Source organism: Drosophila mauritiana, chromosome X (genome assembly GCF_004382145.1).
Source record: "Drosophila mauritiana strain mau12 chromosome X, ASM438214v1, whole genome shotgun sequence".
NCBI classification, from domain to species: Eukaryota; Metazoa; Arthropoda; class Insecta; order Diptera; family Drosophilidae; genus Drosophila; species Drosophila mauritiana.
In genome coordinates this window covers 19,706,580-19,724,434 of record NC_046672.1, presented here as the reverse complement: position 1 = coordinate 19,724,434, position 17,855 = coordinate 19,706,580, and the positions used below count along the sequence as shown (strand labels likewise).

Below are 17,855 nucleotides of genomic sequence, written 5' to 3'. Positions count from 1 at the left end.
AGTTTAAGATAAAAAATTCCTATGATTTACAGTTTTAATGGCCAAATTTGTTGCATTACATCACACTGTACGCAGACGACGGCATATTTTTTAAAAAAATTAAAAAATTTAATACAGTCAGAGTAAAATTTTTAGAAATATTGCAACAAATTAACTGGAAATTAACTCTTTCCATTGAAAAATGCCAACTATTTTACATATTTGTCGGTAACAACATTGTAACCTTTCCAACATTGACTTTAACAGCCGCATAATAAAAGATGTAAACTTTTTTAAAATCCTGGGGATTCGACTTAAAAATACTTTTCAAACAGCACTGTCTTCTAAGAAAGAAGATAAGATTCTAAGAAAACAACTGGAAACTAGATTTAGCATTTTTCAATTTATATCATGTAAATATTCTGGCATACATATTAAGACTCTCATAGATAAACAAAATCTCCGGTTGGTGTGCACTTAAATCGCACTTAAAACAGCTACAAGCCCCATGTCACACATCTCCAGTAGCGTGGACATTGGCAGAATCCGGTCTACCAAGTATCCAATCACGCGTAGAAGAAACTACATTGATGAGCTGTTACTCCAACTGTTTGCCTGCTAACCAAAGACTTCGGAGTCATTTTCAAACCAAAGCGGAATTTTAAATGCATATCCACTGTAAGACGTTGCACCACCTACATCAAGCAACTTGACCTCCAGCTGCCAAAGCCCAGGAGGTTCTTCAAATCGCCAGCACATTGGGGTTCCAAACAGCCCAACATAAACCTTCAAATCTACAACGCTGCTAAAAAGGATAAAGGATGCCGCTTAGAATACCAAAAACGTTTTTTGAGTGCACAAGAAGATCTTGGTGAGAATAACTGGATTTACAGCGATGGTTCTAAAGTCACCGACTCGACGGTCGTTGACTGCAACCGTAAAATAATTCCAGGAGGTAGGCTCCCGTCATAAATACTCCATATGGACATCTGAAGATTTCGCATGCCAATTCGCCGCCAGAAACGCTGGTAAATCAGTTCTTTCCGCTATACGCAACTGGAATAACAATGAGACTGGGTTCCCAGTCATCAAGGAATCCATGGAAACGACCAAGAGATGAGACTTACACCATCAATCCTTTTCACTCCGTTTAACTGCAAGGATATCCAGAGTCGAATTCAGCTATTCCTTCAAATAAAAGAAACTCTCCGAATGGGCAAATTGCATTATGTTCAAGCCGCCACCGAACGTACGTACATATAAACGGAAATGCGCGATCTTCATCCGCCTCGGGCACACACAATCCACACATCAACACAATCCACACAATCCACACAATCCACACATACAGCAAACTTTACGAGGACGACCAGGTTCTCGACGCCTGCAGTCGATTGCACTCAATTAATATTCTTATTTTCTATTATTTCGTACACATAGTCATTCAAATTGTTTAATCTTGTGAAAATATCTCAAATTTGTCCATAAAGCTCACTTTATTATATAAAGTAATAACCCTTAATTCTCGTCGAGTCGAAGGTCCCCGTAGCTAATACTCATTAAATTTGTTAGGCTTAGTATTGTAAACTAGATCTAATTTTGTTAAATAAATAAAATAAATGTACTATATATGGCATACAAATATATTGTGTGTTTGTTTATTTTGGTAATTTAGGCTGTAAATTCGCTTCATGTCGTGCGATGCCTTACACATCCCTACATATAAATAGTTATATTTGCAATCAAGCAATCCTTTTTTTAATTTTTTTATTTTATCAGTGTAAATAATATTTTATTGTAAAAAGGCGTCAGATTTTATTTGAAAACAAACTAACTTTGTTGGAGAAAAAGTTTTAAACTATTTGTGTAATAGTGATTTAAAAGAAATTCTTCATAAAATGCTTTCTACTGCAAGGTGGTTTGTTGTCAGAATGAATTAGTTGATTTGATTTTGGTACGCCCAGAAGGCTTAGAGAACTCCATTGAACGTCACAATCGAAATTATATTTCATCAACGCAAAAGCCAAATTTTTTTGTAAACGGAGAAAATTTGATTTTCAAATGTCGCTTAGAAAATCAGACATTAGCCAACTGGTGATCCAGTGCATAGACGCCGTGGGTGGCTCTGCCCCCAAGTCGGTCATCCTGAGCGCGGTGAGCACAGCCACGAGAATCAAATTCAGGGGATTGGACAGAAAAATTGAAGACGCTCTTAATAAGCTCATCGTTCGATGTATGATCCACGAACATGACGGCAACTATTATATTAAACATGCAAGGGATGAGATAACAGCAAGTGACAGTCACAGTGGCAATGGTAAGTAATCTTCGCATCACTGGTATTATTTACATTACATTTACATTACAATGTTTTACATATTACTTACAGAAGATTCAGATTGACTTCGGATTTAGAGGTAAGATATATGAAAGGCATTTCTTCCACATAGTAAGACCCTCTTTATTTTCCAGAATAAGCTGAAAAGCTCGAAAAATTCGGATGTATTCAAATATTTGTACAACTAAATTCAAACACTTCAAGTGGAGCGATAAATAAAAGAATAATTAAATGTAAATTCATTTCGTTGTTTTATTCAGCATTTATACGTATGTACATCATCAAATTAAAGTTTGCACGTAAGATCGTGAATTTGTTAAATTATTGCTTCCAACGCAGCTGCTCAGTTTAAGTGACTAACGATAAACAAGTTGAATTAGCAGATCGGCTGCGTCATCTTCTTGGGACACGCCCACCCAATTGATATATTCAAGCGGGCAACGCCCATGTAATTAGCCGCCCCTTCGGAAGGCAGAAAAGCGAAAAGAACCCAAACGAAAACAAAGACGACAAACAAATATGGAGTGGAATATGGGCTGACACCTGTTGTTAAAGCTTTTGGGCCAGAATATGTGAGTCGCAGGGCTTATGACCTCATGGGCAAACTACACCTAGAACACACATGTTTGCATCTATAAGTACGAGATAATTGAGGTATGCATATGGCGGCACTAATTAGCACATAAGTATATCTGACTTTCTTCCATGTACATATGTATGTAGTTATGTCTGAGGTAACAATTTAACCGGCTATTAACCTAATTGCCCGACCAAAATATTTCGTATTTCAGCGTTTGCGTAGTTCACATCAATGTCACTCCTGTGATCACTTTTGATTTCAGTTCTCAGACTTATGTACTTACGTGCAGGTGATGATTATCATACTCATGCCCTCAGCGACTTATCGAAGCGGGAAATACCCTATACGGCACTCAAGTCAGCGAAAACGCAACTGAAATTATGTTTAATTGTCATCTGAACTACTGTGTTCTCCCAGAAGTTGGTATAACATTTAGGATCTCAAAAAATGAATACCAAAAATATATTACTTTAATTATTAATAAAAATAAAAGGAGTATTTTAATCAGTTAAGGACAGGCAGAAAATAACAATAGTAATATAATAATAAGAATAATAAAAATAATAATAATAATAATAATAATAATAATAATAATAATAATAATAATAATAATATTAATAATAATAATAATAATAATAATAATAATAATATAATATAATATTTCGATTAGCCATATACGTCCGTTTGTCTGTCCGTTCGTGTGTCCGCTTGTCTGTCCGCTCGTTTGTCCGTACGAGGGATAATGTAGAACGATTATTAAATTTTTAAGTACGCCGATCTTTTGTACAAATATAATAAAATATATAAAACATGTTTAACAAAATCTTTGGCTATCTAAGAAATGTACATATAGAGGTAAATGAGCAAGTTTAGAGGGTATCATCTAGTCCGGAAAATGCAATCATCCAATGGCACTTATCTGTTTTTATTGCGGCATCGTGTGAACTCGATTCGGTCTGGATCGAAGGTAGTACCACTAGGTAGTAGCAATAATAATAGCAGTGGTTTTGCTGCTGCGATGATGAAAACCTGCCAGGGGAAATCGAGGAAATTCGCGCAAATGAATTGACAACACTGTTTGTAATCTGCCAAAAAATACATTTATTAGTCTAGTAATAAACAATAATTATATTGGATTTGTTTTATTGATCTTGTTCTGTTGTTGTTCATTCTGGTTTTTTATTATTTATTTTGTTCTTGCTCCGGTTAATGTTAATTTTGCGCTCGTGGTGTTGTGGATTTTCAGTTTTACGTTACAATGTTATTCAAATGTATTTCTTAAAGCAAACATCGAAGAGAATTTCAGACCGTAGGCTTACAGACGTACATGTAACTAACAACTATATGGAAATTATCATGCCGAAGGACATTGACAAGACTGGAATGAAATGGTGTCATTTGTTTATAAACGTTACTATATTTCTCTACAAAATACAATGGGGGATGGGGATCCACAGTTTTTGATCGATAGTCCGACAGAAACCAGCGGAAAAACGTGTTCGTTCATCGTTCATCGTTCCTTGTTCATCGTTTAACGTGTTTTCGAGTTTTCAGAGGCAATGGTGTGTATGTTCGTTCGTGTGTTCCTGTTAGTGTGGCCCGACTGTACTCAGCTGGGATACATATATAATACAAACTGGATTGAATTGCTTTCGGTTGTGGGTGCTTCCTGTGGTTCCTTCAATTTGCCTATAGAAATATATATGTGTCCTTGCATTGGCCCAGCAGGAACAAGGCTCCAGTATATATAGATATCTATATATATATATATTTGTTTTTGTATATGTGTATGTATATGTATTGTGTGTATATATATATTATATATATGGCATACAAATATATTGTTTGTTTGTTTGTTTGTTTTGGTAATTTAGGCTACAATTTGTGGTTGTTTCTTGGTTTTTCACTAATTGAATTCATTCGTCGTCCTGCTTCACTAGGTATACATATGTATGTATTAATGGATCGTACGCTCCTTGGGTGTACGTGTGCGTGCGTGTGTGTGCGTGTGTCTGGGTGTGTGTGAGTTCCTGTGGTTGTATACTTGTATCATATGTGTGTTTGTCTGGCTATGCTCCCTATATATGAGTGTATTTATATACGATTTCTATCTTTGCTTTTGCACATTCTATTCCAAGCATCTAATCCAACATCTTCGCATTCGCTTCATGTCCTGCGTTGCCTTATCCATAGCTCTACACATTGCCACGCCTACTAGCCTACTGCAGCTAACCGCCCACGAGGCTGGCAGATCTGGAGAGAGTATCCCACTTGCGCCCGCAAGTAGGCTCCGAAAATAGCTCTGCCCGTCCTCAAGTCACGTTAAAAAATAGAAAATGAGGAAAACAGTGGTTGGTTTAAAAAATAATACATGTAATTTATATATAACATTTATAGAACTATACACTTGTGCATAGATGTGTGTGTGTGTTTGGGTGTGCATAAATAGGTTTCTTAGAATCGCTTAATGTTTTTTGTGTATTTGGTATAAAACAAACTATTTGCAATATCAACTTAGCAACTAAAAACGCTACTGCTAAATTAAATTAGGATTACAAAAAAATGTTTTATGGATAAGGATATTTGTTTATATAGAACTACGTAGATATATTTATGCATATATAATATAATAATGTGACTTGTTGTTGTTTATGTTGTTATTTTCCCTAAAAATTCTCGTTAACTGTTTGCAGCTGAATAATATAGTTTACTCATGTCTCTGAAATCAAATTTCCAAACTAAGGCGAACACAAAAGATAAACGTCAAATCAAGAGTACAAAATGTGTGTTCCATCGCTTACAAAAACTAACAACAACTAAAAAAATATACCAACAGCGCCTAGCAAAAATCGATGTCAAGCCATCATCCAGTTTTCCGCCTCTGGAGCCAGAAATCTCAATTATGTCAGAGTTCAATTATAGTTAGATTGGTTTTGTCTGTGCGCTATGTTTTTGCCTGACCATCAATGGGTTAAGCCTGGTCTTTCTCATGCATCTGAATTTATGGACTAAACGACAGAAAAGGATGTCTCATAAATGGAAAAAGTGGAAACTGTAGGTGAAGTATATAAAATTATGGTTAATTCAGCTATTCCTAAAATAATAATCGGAATATTCCAAGTTCTTTTCAGGCATGCGCGATAATCATTACAATTTAAAGTCGGTAGACTTGATTTGGCGATTTAAAAATCGGTTATACCAAAAAAAAAACTATTTCAACGACTATCCGAACACTTTTTAGTTAAAAAAAAAACAAGTAGAAAACTTGTTCTTATTCGGGGAGCCGCAGAGATCTCTACAGAGCAAATGGATTTAGTTTTGGGAAAAGACAATTAAAATCGCAGCAAGTCGGTTTGCAGAGATTTCTGTGGCACACCAAATATCTTTTTGGCCATCGAAAGGGTCTTAGCTAATGGATATGGTTTTCGGTAGTAGGTTAAACCAATTCCTTGAGCGATTAGAGCAAAAGCGAGCGGAAAACTGTACACAGAATGCTGACTAACTCAATATTAATGATAATAAATACATACAACTTAATAACAAAAATATCCGCGTGTGTGTGAGGCTTGGCGGGGGGTGGGGTGTGTAGTCAGAATAAATAAATTATGTAATACAATGTAAAGTATTTAATGCTTTCGCCTAGCAGTTGTCTCCCAACATTCTCCCTCTTCTCTTTCCCATCTCTCAAAATTCTCACGTCTAAGTGAAAAGCCTTCGCCTACATTTTGGTCTGGTGTATGTTTGTGTGCGTGCTTGTGTGTATGTCTGCGTGTGTCCTGGGTGTACTTGGGGTCCCGGGTGTGGCTGTGTGCCCCTTATCCTGCCCCGACAGAGGTAGTGTACGTGTCCGTGTCCGTGTCCGCATGTGTTTGGGTCAGGAAACATCGAACGACGGGCGCGACAAGAGCAATCGAAATTTGGTTAGGAACAACGAATGCAGATGCACAGCCCGGGCCCTTCCTTGCAGATATCTCTTAACAACAAAGACAAAAAATATCTTTAACAATACTGTAGACTGGTCAAAACAATGTAACTTTCTCTCTATGAGTTCCTTGTCCATCCCTCTGCCAGGGCTTCCTCCATCTCCACTCCGCAGCATATCGTTCCCTTACGCTCCCTCCTCCTCCAATTGCCACTGCAATCTGAATTTAAGCTAATGTTTCTACACTCCGCGGTTCATCCGTTGCCTGGGTTGACGGGAGCTCGATCGCAATGGCTCATGCCTTGCGCTAGCTGGAGCTGCACACGAGCCCGTTCTTATGGGGCAGCTTGAGCAGACGTCGCGTCCGGAACTCGTAGGCTCGGCGGCAGAACATCACCAGCTCCGGATTGGTGTGTTCCGGCACCGTTCGCACTGGAAACCCGGGAGCGGTGGCACTGCTTGGCCGACGCGGCACAATGCTTACGTCTTCCACATCCTCCTCGGCGGCACGTAGGCGGCGTCGATACCTGTGGCAATTAGAATGGTCACTCGAACACACTCGACAGTTTTCCACGGCTTCCACTAACCTGCAGTATTCGCTGAAGGTGAGCACGTAGCACTTGTCCTCGACGCATGCCACCGAGTTGTGATCGCGATGGCGGGAGGCATAGACCTCGTCCGGACAATCGTTGCGCTGCCGTCCCTGATCGGTATGCTCGGGTCGGTAGTACCACAGCAGCGACATCATCATCTCGCCTGAAGAATTAAGCGAATTTAGTTTACATTTCATTTCATGGTCAAGCAATTCATCTTTGGGCACCCACCGTCCTCGGGATTCTGCCAGAGGTGCGCCACTTTGGCCACATATGGCAGCTCATTGTCCTCGTTGGCCTTGAGCAGCACACAGTCCCTGATGCGGATAATGTCGCCCTCCACGTGCCGCATGGCCGGGTAGCAGGTGCGCAGCACCAGCGGATCATCGCTCTACGAAATACAAGAAACTTGAAGTCAAGAGCTTCCCAATATATGACAATTAAACGCTTACATTGAGAAAGACAGCACCCTGGAACGCCTTGCCGGCCCACATCCATCCATTGTTCCACTTGGGCACCACATTGGCCTTGGTGGCCGGCGGCTGGGTCACATCCAGCTCGTAGCTCACGCCGCCAGGTCGGTGTCTTTGGCGCTTTCGGTTTCCGAACTTGCAGCGCGATCTGGTCCGCTTTGTGTGCGTCGCCTGACCTTGACGGCTGAGCGGAGGAGTGGCTGCTAGGGCAGCGGTGGCGCTGCCCGTCGCTGGATGACTAGGCACCAGGAACTGGTGTTGCTCGTCGGAATGTTGCTGGTTCTGCTGCTGGGAGGCTGATGTGGATGTTCCTGTTCCCACTGCTGTTGCATCAGTGACGGCCGGAGACTCACGGAACTTTTGAGCCTGCAGATCTGCCGTCTGATACTCATTGTTGTTCGTCTCCTGGTTGGATGCAGTGATGGCATTTACGGCCTCCGTCTGAGTTTCAGCTGTGGACGCAATTGTGGTCGCTGCTGCTCCCGTTGCCTTCTTGCCCTTACCCTTCGCCTTGCCAGCAGGCTGTTTGCGCGGCTTCTTGCACGGCAGACCTGACTCGGAACTTTCTCCCGACGGTGGCTTCTTGGTCTCTGACTTGGAACGCTTCTCGGCTGTGGGCTGTTTGCCCCTGTGATCGGTCGCCGGAGTTAGCGGCGAGGACGCGGCATACAGCCCACCCACAGCTGTCGGCGCCTGCTTGCGACTACTGTGATTCAGTTCCGGGTCACTGAAGTAACCACGACTCAGCGTCGTGTCCAAGCCTTCGAGCAGATGCAGAGCAGCAATCTCCTGTTTCCGGGGGCGTGCTCTTTTCGGCGAGGCACTGGGCGTGGCCGAGCTGTTGGCTGCTTGATCTTTAACGATGGAAACTTCTGATCCTTGCTCCGTGGGGATAGATGGAGTGACAACTGCTGCTGCAACTACTTCTGCAGCCGCTTCGCGTTGCTGGCGACGTTGCTGCTGCTGCTCGCGACGTTGCAGACGCATTCGCTGCTGCTGCCGCTGCGTCAGAATCATCTGACGCCGTTTGACATATTTGGCCGGGGCACGTCCGTGTCGACGGATGAACCTGCGACCGGGGCACAGGTAATTCTTGGGCTCCGCCTGCTTGATCAGGCTCTTGTAGCTGTTGTTTGTTTTCGTCTTTTTGTTGCCGCTGGACGAGGCCAGCAGGTTGAAGCGTTGCTTGCTGCCGCCTGGCGTAGGCTGTTTCTCCTCGTCAACCGGCGGTTCCTGTTGTTCCCGCTCGATCTCCACTCCTTCTGGTTGCGGTTCCGTTTTGGCCACAGAAGGTACTGACGCCGCTTCTAGCTCTAGCTCCAGCTCCTGCTCTGGCTCCGTTTTGATGGTGGGCTTCAGGTCCGGCAGTTCGCTGATATGTGTGCTGGCCTGCGCCTCGCCGTCGTGCTCGATTTTGATTTTGGTCTCTGCTTTGATTTCCGCTTTAAGTACGAAAGGCATCTCTGGTTCCGCTTCTTGTTTCGCAGCCGCCTCCTTTGGCTGCTTCAACTGCTTCTCCGGAAGCAGCTGCTGCTGGGCAGCATAGACCATTTCCCTGGCCATGCTCTTGCCAATCCTCGCCTTGCGCGGCACTGCTGCCGCCTGGGGCACGGTGACTGGGGGCGGGGTGCTACAGGTGAGATCGTACGCCTCGATGTGCTGCTGCCCACCGTGACTCTTCTCCAGGCCCAATCCCAGACGCAGACGGAGCTCCAGCTCGGCCTCCTGCTCCTGGTCATCGAGCAGCTTCTCGTCACTGGCACAGTAGCTCTCCGGCGGCGTGGGCGGCGGCATCACGTGTGCCTCGTACTGCATCTTGGTAACCTGAGGATTCTCGCCCTTCAGCTCCGTCTTCACCAGCATCTGGCACTGGGTGCCTGTTGTGGCGGTTGTCGCCGTCGTGCTTGTCGTGTTGGTTGCTGCTGTTGCCCGTGAGGTCGTCTCAATCGTCTGACAGCTGCTGTTACTGCTGTTGTTGCTGCTCCTGCTGCTGTTGGTGCTGCAACTGTTGCTGATGTGGCTGCTACTGTTGCTGTTGTTGGGGGTCACATTTTTCACTGGGCCTCTACTGGTAGTCAATGCTGACGCTGTGGTTGTTGTCGTAGCGCTGCTGCAGGCAGGCAAGGTGCTGCTGCTGCTGCTGCTGCTGCCGCTGCTGATGTTGCTGTTGCTCGTGGCACTCAGCAACATACTGCTGCTGCAGCTGCTGCTCTGATCGATGTTGCTGATGATGTTGCTACCAATATGAGGCCCAGTATGGACGTTTTTTGGACACGATTGAGGCATTGGGCAGGGACACTGCGGTGGATATTCTGCGAAGAACAAAAGTGGTTCGATGTTAAAACGTGTGCGCACATACTAAGAAGTGTTGCCAACTATAAGTCTTTGATAGTATCCGAATCTAATCTTCATTTTAAAGGTAACAAAAAGGTTGTTGGTTTGGGTATTGAAAACTAGACCTTCACTTATTCCCTACCTCTACTAGTATTTAAATATTAAATCATTCTCTTTTGTGTTTCAGGATAAGCCCGTATCGAATTTATGTTTGATAGCCTGCACTACAATTTGCTTCGCTACAGACCCATCGAATCTTGGCTAGCTTTGTTGGCAACTCTTCGCAGTGGCTGTCATGCATCCGGGACTGGACCATACTTTTCCTTACCCATATACGGTCCTTGCAGTCCGCGCGTGTAGCACTGACCGGCGGATGCTCCTCCGCCGGGACTGTATCCGGCGTAGTAGCTGGGCGGTCCCGGATAGTGCTCCAAGTGCTGCTGCTGGTGCTGTTGCTGATGGGCCGGAACCAACTGGCTGCCGGTTGGTGCTCCCGCTGTTCCTGCTCCGGCTGCGCCTACAGATGCTGAGCTGCTGGTGGGCGGTTGCTGCTGCGCCGGCCCGGACACCGATCCGGATGAGACGGGCGGCGGGGGCGGCTGCTGTTCGTAGAGCTCGTGCGGCGGCGGCGGACCCGCGTGCTGATAGTAGGGGTAACGGCGATAGGCGCCCGGCGGCGGCGGACCCTGCGGATGAGCGGCGGGATGGGCGGGATGCGACGGCTGATAGACCTTGCTCGAGAAGTAGGGCGGGTAGGTGGGCGGCGAGTAGCACATGACCTCGCCCGGATATGGCGCGTAGTAATTGGGCGGATAGCCGGTAGAGTAGTGCATCTGGGCCGCGTGCATCGAGCGGGAGTAGGGCACACCCTGGTGGGCGGCGGCTGCCGCTGCTGCGGCCGCCACGGCGCCGGCCGGATACGGCTGTGGCTGCGGCGGATGCTGCGCCTGTTGCGGATTGTGGGCGTGGCTATGGGCGTGTCCGTGCGTTTGGCCCTGCGACTGTGACTGGGATTGGGCTGCCGCCTGATCGGCGGCGGCGGCGGCTTCTGCGGCCGCCTGTTGCTGTTGCAGCTGCGTGGGCGAACCGGCGGCTGGAACGGGACCGTCCTCCTCCTGCAGCTTCTTCACTTGCGCAGGCGGCGGGGGTGCGGCGATCACATGCGGCGAGATCAGCGGTCCAGCCGGCTGATAGTAACCTGCAATGGAAGTAAAGGATAGTACGTCATTAGTCAAGTGGTTTAATTATTTTTTCATCAGAATTTACACTATCATTATTTGCGAACTGATTAGATGATGGTTTGGGTTTTAAAACATTCCATGCTTTTGGTAATTGATTTATTTTCTGAACAAAACTGTTGCTGGGGACTATACCAATCAAGAACATTAGCTAATTTGTATAGCTAGATTCCTGTTTAACCCACTAGGAATCTCCCAGCAGAGGTGAGTTCATAAGGTGCTTAGAACATCATGGATAAGGCGGAACCACGTCGGCTTCGGACAGATCCTTTTTTCGATTGCACTTCAACTTGGATTAGGACTACAACTAGGATTGTAAAATTTTTGCCATTCAGGATCTCCACAAAGTGGGTTTTTTTTTTGAGCGGGGCGGCAAGTGCAATTCGAGCCAATGTGAAGTGAAGTGCGGCAACAATGCATAAAGTGAAAGTTGGCCTGGCCGAAAAAATTGTAAAAAAAAGCTAGCGAAACCAGTTGAGCGGCTCCAGTTTGCTGCTGCCCACAGCAGCAGGTCGTGCAACGAAACCCCCCTAAAAGATACGTGTACATGCTGCATCTTCCCCGCCTTTTCCCGCCCACCAGTGGCGGCGGTGGTGGTGGTGACTCCTTTACCTCTTCCCAGCATGTGGGCCGCATACAAAATGTCGCGAAAATGATGCGCCGCATGCTGCTGCAGGAACGTGAAAGACTCGGCGATGTTGGCCGCCAGTGCAGCGGCGGCGGAGGCCTCGTCGGCCGGCGATCCCGCTGCAGCTCCAGCTGGACCCAGTGCGTCGCCCGTCGCCCCGGCCAGGCCGGGCATAATGCCGCCAATGCCACCGATGCCGCCGGCGGGCGAAAGCGCCGATGAGCAGGAGCCGGCGGACTGGTAGGAGCGGTCGGTTTCACAGGTGCCGCTGCTGCTGGTGCTGCCCACGCTGGAGCAGCGTTGCTGGTGTTGCTGGTGCTGCTGTTGCTGCAAGTGCTGCAGCTGATGTGGCAAGGGGTGCTGCAGCGCCTGCTGCTGCTGTTGCTGCTGGTGGTGCAACTGGTGCTGCAGCTGCACGGAGAGCGGCAACTGATGCAGTGACGGCGAGATGTGGAGCGTACTCAGCAAACCGCCGGAGGGCGGTACGGTTTTATGACTGTGAGCGGATGTTGTTGCTGATGGCGCCGACTTTTTTGTGGTCTCTTTTAGGCGCATTTTCGAATTGCGATTCCAAGTGGTTCCTCTTTTCGTCACTCGTATAAAAAATATATATATTTCTGACTTATGTGCTCCTGGTTTCCGTGATATTTGCTTTGTGGTTTTGCTTCTTCTTTCTTAGTTGTTCCTTTTGTATATAATATTCTTGTATGTATGTACACTGTATATGTTTTTGTATATATGTATATGTAAGTCAACAAGGAAGTTCTATTGTTAAGGCAACTCTTGTTTTAAACATTTCCCTCGCTTGGTTCAGTTACAGTTTGTCCAAGGCGCCCGCTTTTCCAAGGCGTTTTCCCTTTATTACTTCGGTTTTTTCCCTTCAGTTATTTTATTCTACTCGAATTCTTCATTTGACGGGCTGCAATCACAAAGGTAAATCAAGAAAAGCTATTGAGCATTCGAACACAAACACTTTTTACTGCATTCACTGGCGCACTTTCATCACTTTGAGTTTGTTTCTCGAATCAACTGTTTTTTGATCGCAGTTCGTTAGTTATGATCAGTGATACGCAGTGTTGGTAAACGCGGCAATTGCCATTTCCGGACAGCTGTGAAAGCTCATTTTAAACGCGTGCTTTACAATTTCTGTTGGCAACATTTTTCGAATTTATTCATTACTTATTTTGAATTTTTTTATTTGAACTGCATAACTTTGTTGTCCGTTTCACTTTTCAAGATTTGTTTTTATTTTATTTTGAACATTATATCCGCCGCGATTTTTTTATTATTTTTGTATTAAGAAGTGTTACGTTAAAATTTGTTTTACAAAATTTGGTAAACAGGGGTTCTAAAACTGTGTTGGGAAAAAGATATAAGGTACAAGCATGGAGGTAGATCAGGTCGCAAAGGCCAAAGTTTAAATAGCGCGTGTGTTTCGTTACCAAATAAAAATGCAACTAATGATAGCAGATACCCGCTCTGCGGATCCTCCGACTCCCAAGTTCCTAACGCAATTTCTCGCACCTTCTGTTCGAGAAAGCCAGAAAGCCAAACGACCAGTGACGAACGAAACCGAATGCCCGAGAGCAGTAAAAACAATAACAATAGCCTCCGAAGTTGAAGCGTGTGAAAATCGACGCCGGCAGAGACGCAGGCAGAGCGAGAAAGAGAGACAGGGACTTCGGCACGTAGCACGCAGCACGTAGAACGCTGACGTCACGCACAATAAGTTGTGCTGAGAAGCTAGCTAGTTTATAGCCAGTTGTGTCGTTCTTTTGAAAGGAGCCTTATTTGTTTTGAAATACGAAAACATTTGAGAAGACGAGTCTTAAACTCTTGTATCTAACAGGTTCAATTGACAACATATGAACATACAGAAGTATATAGAAATATTCCTTTTATATGTGTAAATAGATAACATTCGGTTTAATGATAAAACTGCGGCATAAGAGACATTAATCTTTATATGGGCACTTTAAGGGGATCTTAATACTTTTAATACGATATTCGGCAAAAAGAGACTAGTAAGAGGTAGAACTTAGAATGAAACAAGTTGTCTTTGTCGATACCTATGTATTTTTGCCTTAATAAAAATTGAAGATATACTTTAAATATTCAAACGAAGCCATAAGCAATTTTCCGATCTGAAATAGTGTCAACACTGGCCTTCAGAACACGTTGACGGGAAAGGGATGAGTGGTTCTGCTCTTCGCTGTCCGTTCAAAGGGGGGCAGACTGTGCAGAGAGCAGGCAAATGGAAATGGGATAGATGGCGCTCGAGTGCAGGCCAGGTGCTGTCATCATTATTGTTATTTTATGCCATCGCCTGTCAAATGCAAACAGGATTGTGCAAGACAGCACGCAAACACCGACGACAATTTGTCAACGCCTGCACTTGACCTACACACACACACACGCATACACAGCCAGAGGAACGACAAAGGGATACGGTGATATACAGCTATTGACAGCTGATTAGAACCTCGAGTAATGATATAATTTAACAATTCACAATTTAATGTGTGACTATACCTAGAGTACAATTCAAATTAATGTTAAGCTGTACATTTTGATATACAGTTTGTCTGTGTAAATATTATTGGTTTATTTAAATTATTATTATTAAATATATAATCAGCCTTCAATAGCTGTATGTATGTATATTCGTGCCTCGCTTGTGTTTTTCATGCCGGGATAATGGAAAAGGTGGCCGAATGGGTGGCTGCATTAAAAGGCAGTTAAGTAAAACACGACCAATAAAAACAATTTTGTTTGCCGCTTTTCCATAACCCCTTTCAGATGGCAAATTTAATCGAGTTAAGTGTGCCTCCAATGCAAAGACGACATTAATAGCGCGAAATGCGAGTGACTTTCAATGCAATGCGAACGAATAGCACTCGAAGATTCTAGCTCCTCGGAAAACTGAAATTTTTTTGGTAACAGGAGCTACTTTTCACACATTTTCAATTAAAAGACGCCACGAGGAAGCAGTAGAAAGCCGATAAGCGAAATGAAAGCCTTTCGCTGGCATCGATTTCAGATTCTTCTGGATCAACGGAGCTTAGCGAAGGCCTTGGATTCAATGCTCCACAATGCGGGTCAAAAGAGAATGGTTATCGCACATGACGAAGAACAACTCGATTGCGGATTAAATAGTATACTTTAATCGACCGATTTATGTGCTTAAAAACAGCGCATTCTGTTAAATTGCGGAGTAAACAGGTGACACAGTTTAAGTTATATATAATATTATAAAAAAATAGCTATAAATATATATATATTTTTCTCGCTTCTTTATCTTTCCACGCGGTTGCGTCACTTAGTCAACGCTAATCGCCGCGCTTACAAGCCACGTGAGAATTACAAGAAAACGCGATGGAGGCAAAACTTTGGGCGGCAAACACGTGTAAGACACCAGTTTTTACAACTCCCCATCCGAAAATCAACACCCGGCCCTGCATGGATTTTCCACCGCCCCTCCTGGGCTTTCGTTTTGACCGCGGCTCGTGCAATTAGCGGAAAACGCTTGCAATTAAGGGCCCACGAACGTCATCTTTATGGCTGTTGCTTTTTAATTTTGTTCCCCTCCTCTCTCTGCTGTTGGCATAACACACTAAGTGAATAATTACGCGTAATTAGGCGCACGCAACATGTGCCACGCCCCAAAGGAAATGCATTCCGCAACACCACCTGCCGATCGGATTTGAGTGCTCGAAAACAACATATTATCCTGAACCAGAACTTGAAAAACGTGCAACTTTCTCCCGCACCAAGCGATTTTTTAATCTTTTTCTGGGTATCAAAAAGATGCATTTTCATGTTTCACACAATCGAAAGCATAATGCATCGCGGTTCGAAAGTAAGGTACAGTTTTTTAATGCTTCTATAACTATGATAAAATACAAGATGATGATGAAATAGAAGATGACGACATGAATCAACAAAATGATTCACTGGACAAACGTAGCGCTGGTGAAAGAAGAACATTAACTAATTGCAATAGTTACCATACCATTTCTAAATTCAATTGCAAATTTATTCGGTGATTGCGTTTGAACTAATTAGCAATCTAAGTGAATTCTTTAAAAATAAATCACTACCGTTTGTGTAAATAGGGGCCACCCTATTCATTAATCGATTGGGGCGTAGCTAACCCACATGTGGCAATGCCAGGATGCACTAAAGGTGGACAACGATAAAAATCGATTAAGACCTCAAGTCCGAAAGTTAAACATTAATCATGAAGAATGCACACACAGTAAGTTAAATATTCCCCCCCCCCCTCGCTCTCTTATTTCTGTTCTGTTTTTTACCTTTCTCTTCATTGCTTTTCTTTTTTTCCACCGGGTGCGATAAGTCGGGATAACGAGTAAAAAGCTAAGGGAAAAGCGTCGAAAACAGGCAACAGTGACACAGGCTGGCCAGCAGACAAACAATTTATAAAAAGACAAATATACATACATATATCTGTATCTGTATCTGTATCTGTATCTGTATCTGTAACTGTATCTGTGTACACAGGAGGAAGAGCTGGCAGCAGCTGAAGACGAAGACGAAGACTGAAGAACCAGACCAGGGGGCCCAGTTTCTTCTGGACTTCCCGTTTGCTTGGCGTGCAGTCAAGAGTAAAAGTCAAATATTGTAATTATGCTAAATACATAATTTACTTTGAATTAACAGCTGAAAGCGGCGGCGAAACGACGGCAGGTGAGAAGGATGAAGATGAAGGCACCGGCGAAAAAATATTGAAATTGCTGCCCAGCGATAAGGAAACACACGGTCGGACAACAAAAGGAGGAAAAGAAGATGGGAAGAGATGGGGAAAATAAGGAACAACAGGCGGCAAGGGGCGTTACCCTAATGCCGCTCGAAAAACCGAAATAAAATTCAATTAAATTGCGCTCAACTGCTGGCCAACAGGTAAGAAACACACTGGCCAAGAGGAACGCCAGCAGAAAGAAACAATATTTTGCGGTTTTGTTTTGGCACCTGCCACAAACCACAGACGGACAGACAGACAGACAGACAGCCAGACAGCCAGCCAGGTGAGGCAAGGGCAGCAATAAGAGGCAGGAGTCAGCTGTTCGCTTGCCACCGCACCAGCAGCATCGATATGCAGAACGAGCCCAGTGGCCGAAGGTGCATCGAAAACACCCGGCATTGACATCCTATCCATTATGCCCATATCCCTACCTCTGGTATCCCTAATCCTGCGGAACCCTCGAACCAAACGAACCGAGTCCAATGGGGCGTGTTCATTCATTCGTTAAACTCGTTTGCGAATTTAAATTATGGGCTAGGGAAATATCAATTAAACCACACACACTGGCCACACTTTCATGCAAGATATTCCAAGCCAGGATCAACTTGGGTTCACTTCTATGTGAATTATATCTATCTATGATATATATATATATTCATAACCAGCATCGCTAGTCAATTGAGTCATGTCCATTTGAAATCATGGAATTCTATAAAAAGTTATGAGTACGACTTGTAGAATAGCCGCTAGGTGGAGCCCTTGTGGCTTTTCTCGGAAACAGCGCCTTTTTCTGAGTAATGGATATCTGATAGTCGAGCCTTGTTCTTTATTTGCATGTGAAAAAACGAAATCACGATCAAATTGAAGCACACTTCTAAGAAATCCACCTTGGAAAGAATCTTTGATAAGAATTGTATCCACGAGATGATGGTTAGGCGTTAATTATAACTTATTTTCTGAATATGTAGTCATGGCAACGAAATGTGTGAGTGCAATTGTGGCAATGAA

The 17,855-nt window shown here is 44.2% G+C and overlaps 2 protein-coding genes across 5 annotated transcripts in view; one reads left to right on the top strand and one right to left on the bottom strand.

Annotated features, from left to right (window-relative positions):
* Nucleotides 1–1,944: 1,944 nt before the first annotated feature.
* On the top strand, nucleotides 1,945–2,559 carry LOC117147405. The gene is made up of 3 exons (XM_033314278.1): nucleotides 1,945–2,296; nucleotides 2,369–2,396; nucleotides 2,452–2,559. The coding sequence occupies exons 1-2, from the start codon at nucleotides 2,041–2,043 to the stop codon at nucleotides 2,380–2,382; spliced, it is 270 nt and encodes an 89-aa protein (XP_033170169.1). The 5' UTR covers nucleotides 1,945–2,040; the 3' UTR covers nucleotides 2,383–2,396; nucleotides 2,452–2,559.
* A 2,690-nt stretch (nucleotides 2,560–5,249) lies between these two features.
* Nucleotides 5,250–17,855, bottom strand: part of LOC117148653 (AF4/FMR2 family member 4) — a 40,186-nt gene continuing 27,580 nt past the window's right edge. For 2 of the 4 annotated variants that reach the window (XM_033316163.1, XM_033316162.1), the window contains exons 2-7: nucleotides 12,070–13,004; nucleotides 10,548–11,417; nucleotides 7,865–10,197; nucleotides 7,644–7,803; nucleotides 7,407–7,575; nucleotides 5,250–7,346 (exon numbers count right to left, since the gene is read on the bottom strand). In XM_033316163.1, coding sequence (XP_033172054.1) covers nucleotides 7,127–7,346; nucleotides 7,407–7,575; nucleotides 7,644–7,803; nucleotides 7,865–10,197; nucleotides 10,548–11,417; nucleotides 12,070–12,640 — 4,323 coding nt within the window. In that variant the 5' untranslated portion in view covers nucleotides 12,641–13,004 and the 3' untranslated portion in view covers nucleotides 5,250–7,126. The remainder of the gene's footprint in view (nucleotides 7,347–7,406; nucleotides 7,576–7,643; nucleotides 7,804–7,864; nucleotides 10,198–10,547; nucleotides 11,418–12,069; nucleotides 13,005–17,855) is intronic. The other 2 variants (XM_033316161.1, XM_033316160.1) reach the window with 1 other exon arrangement.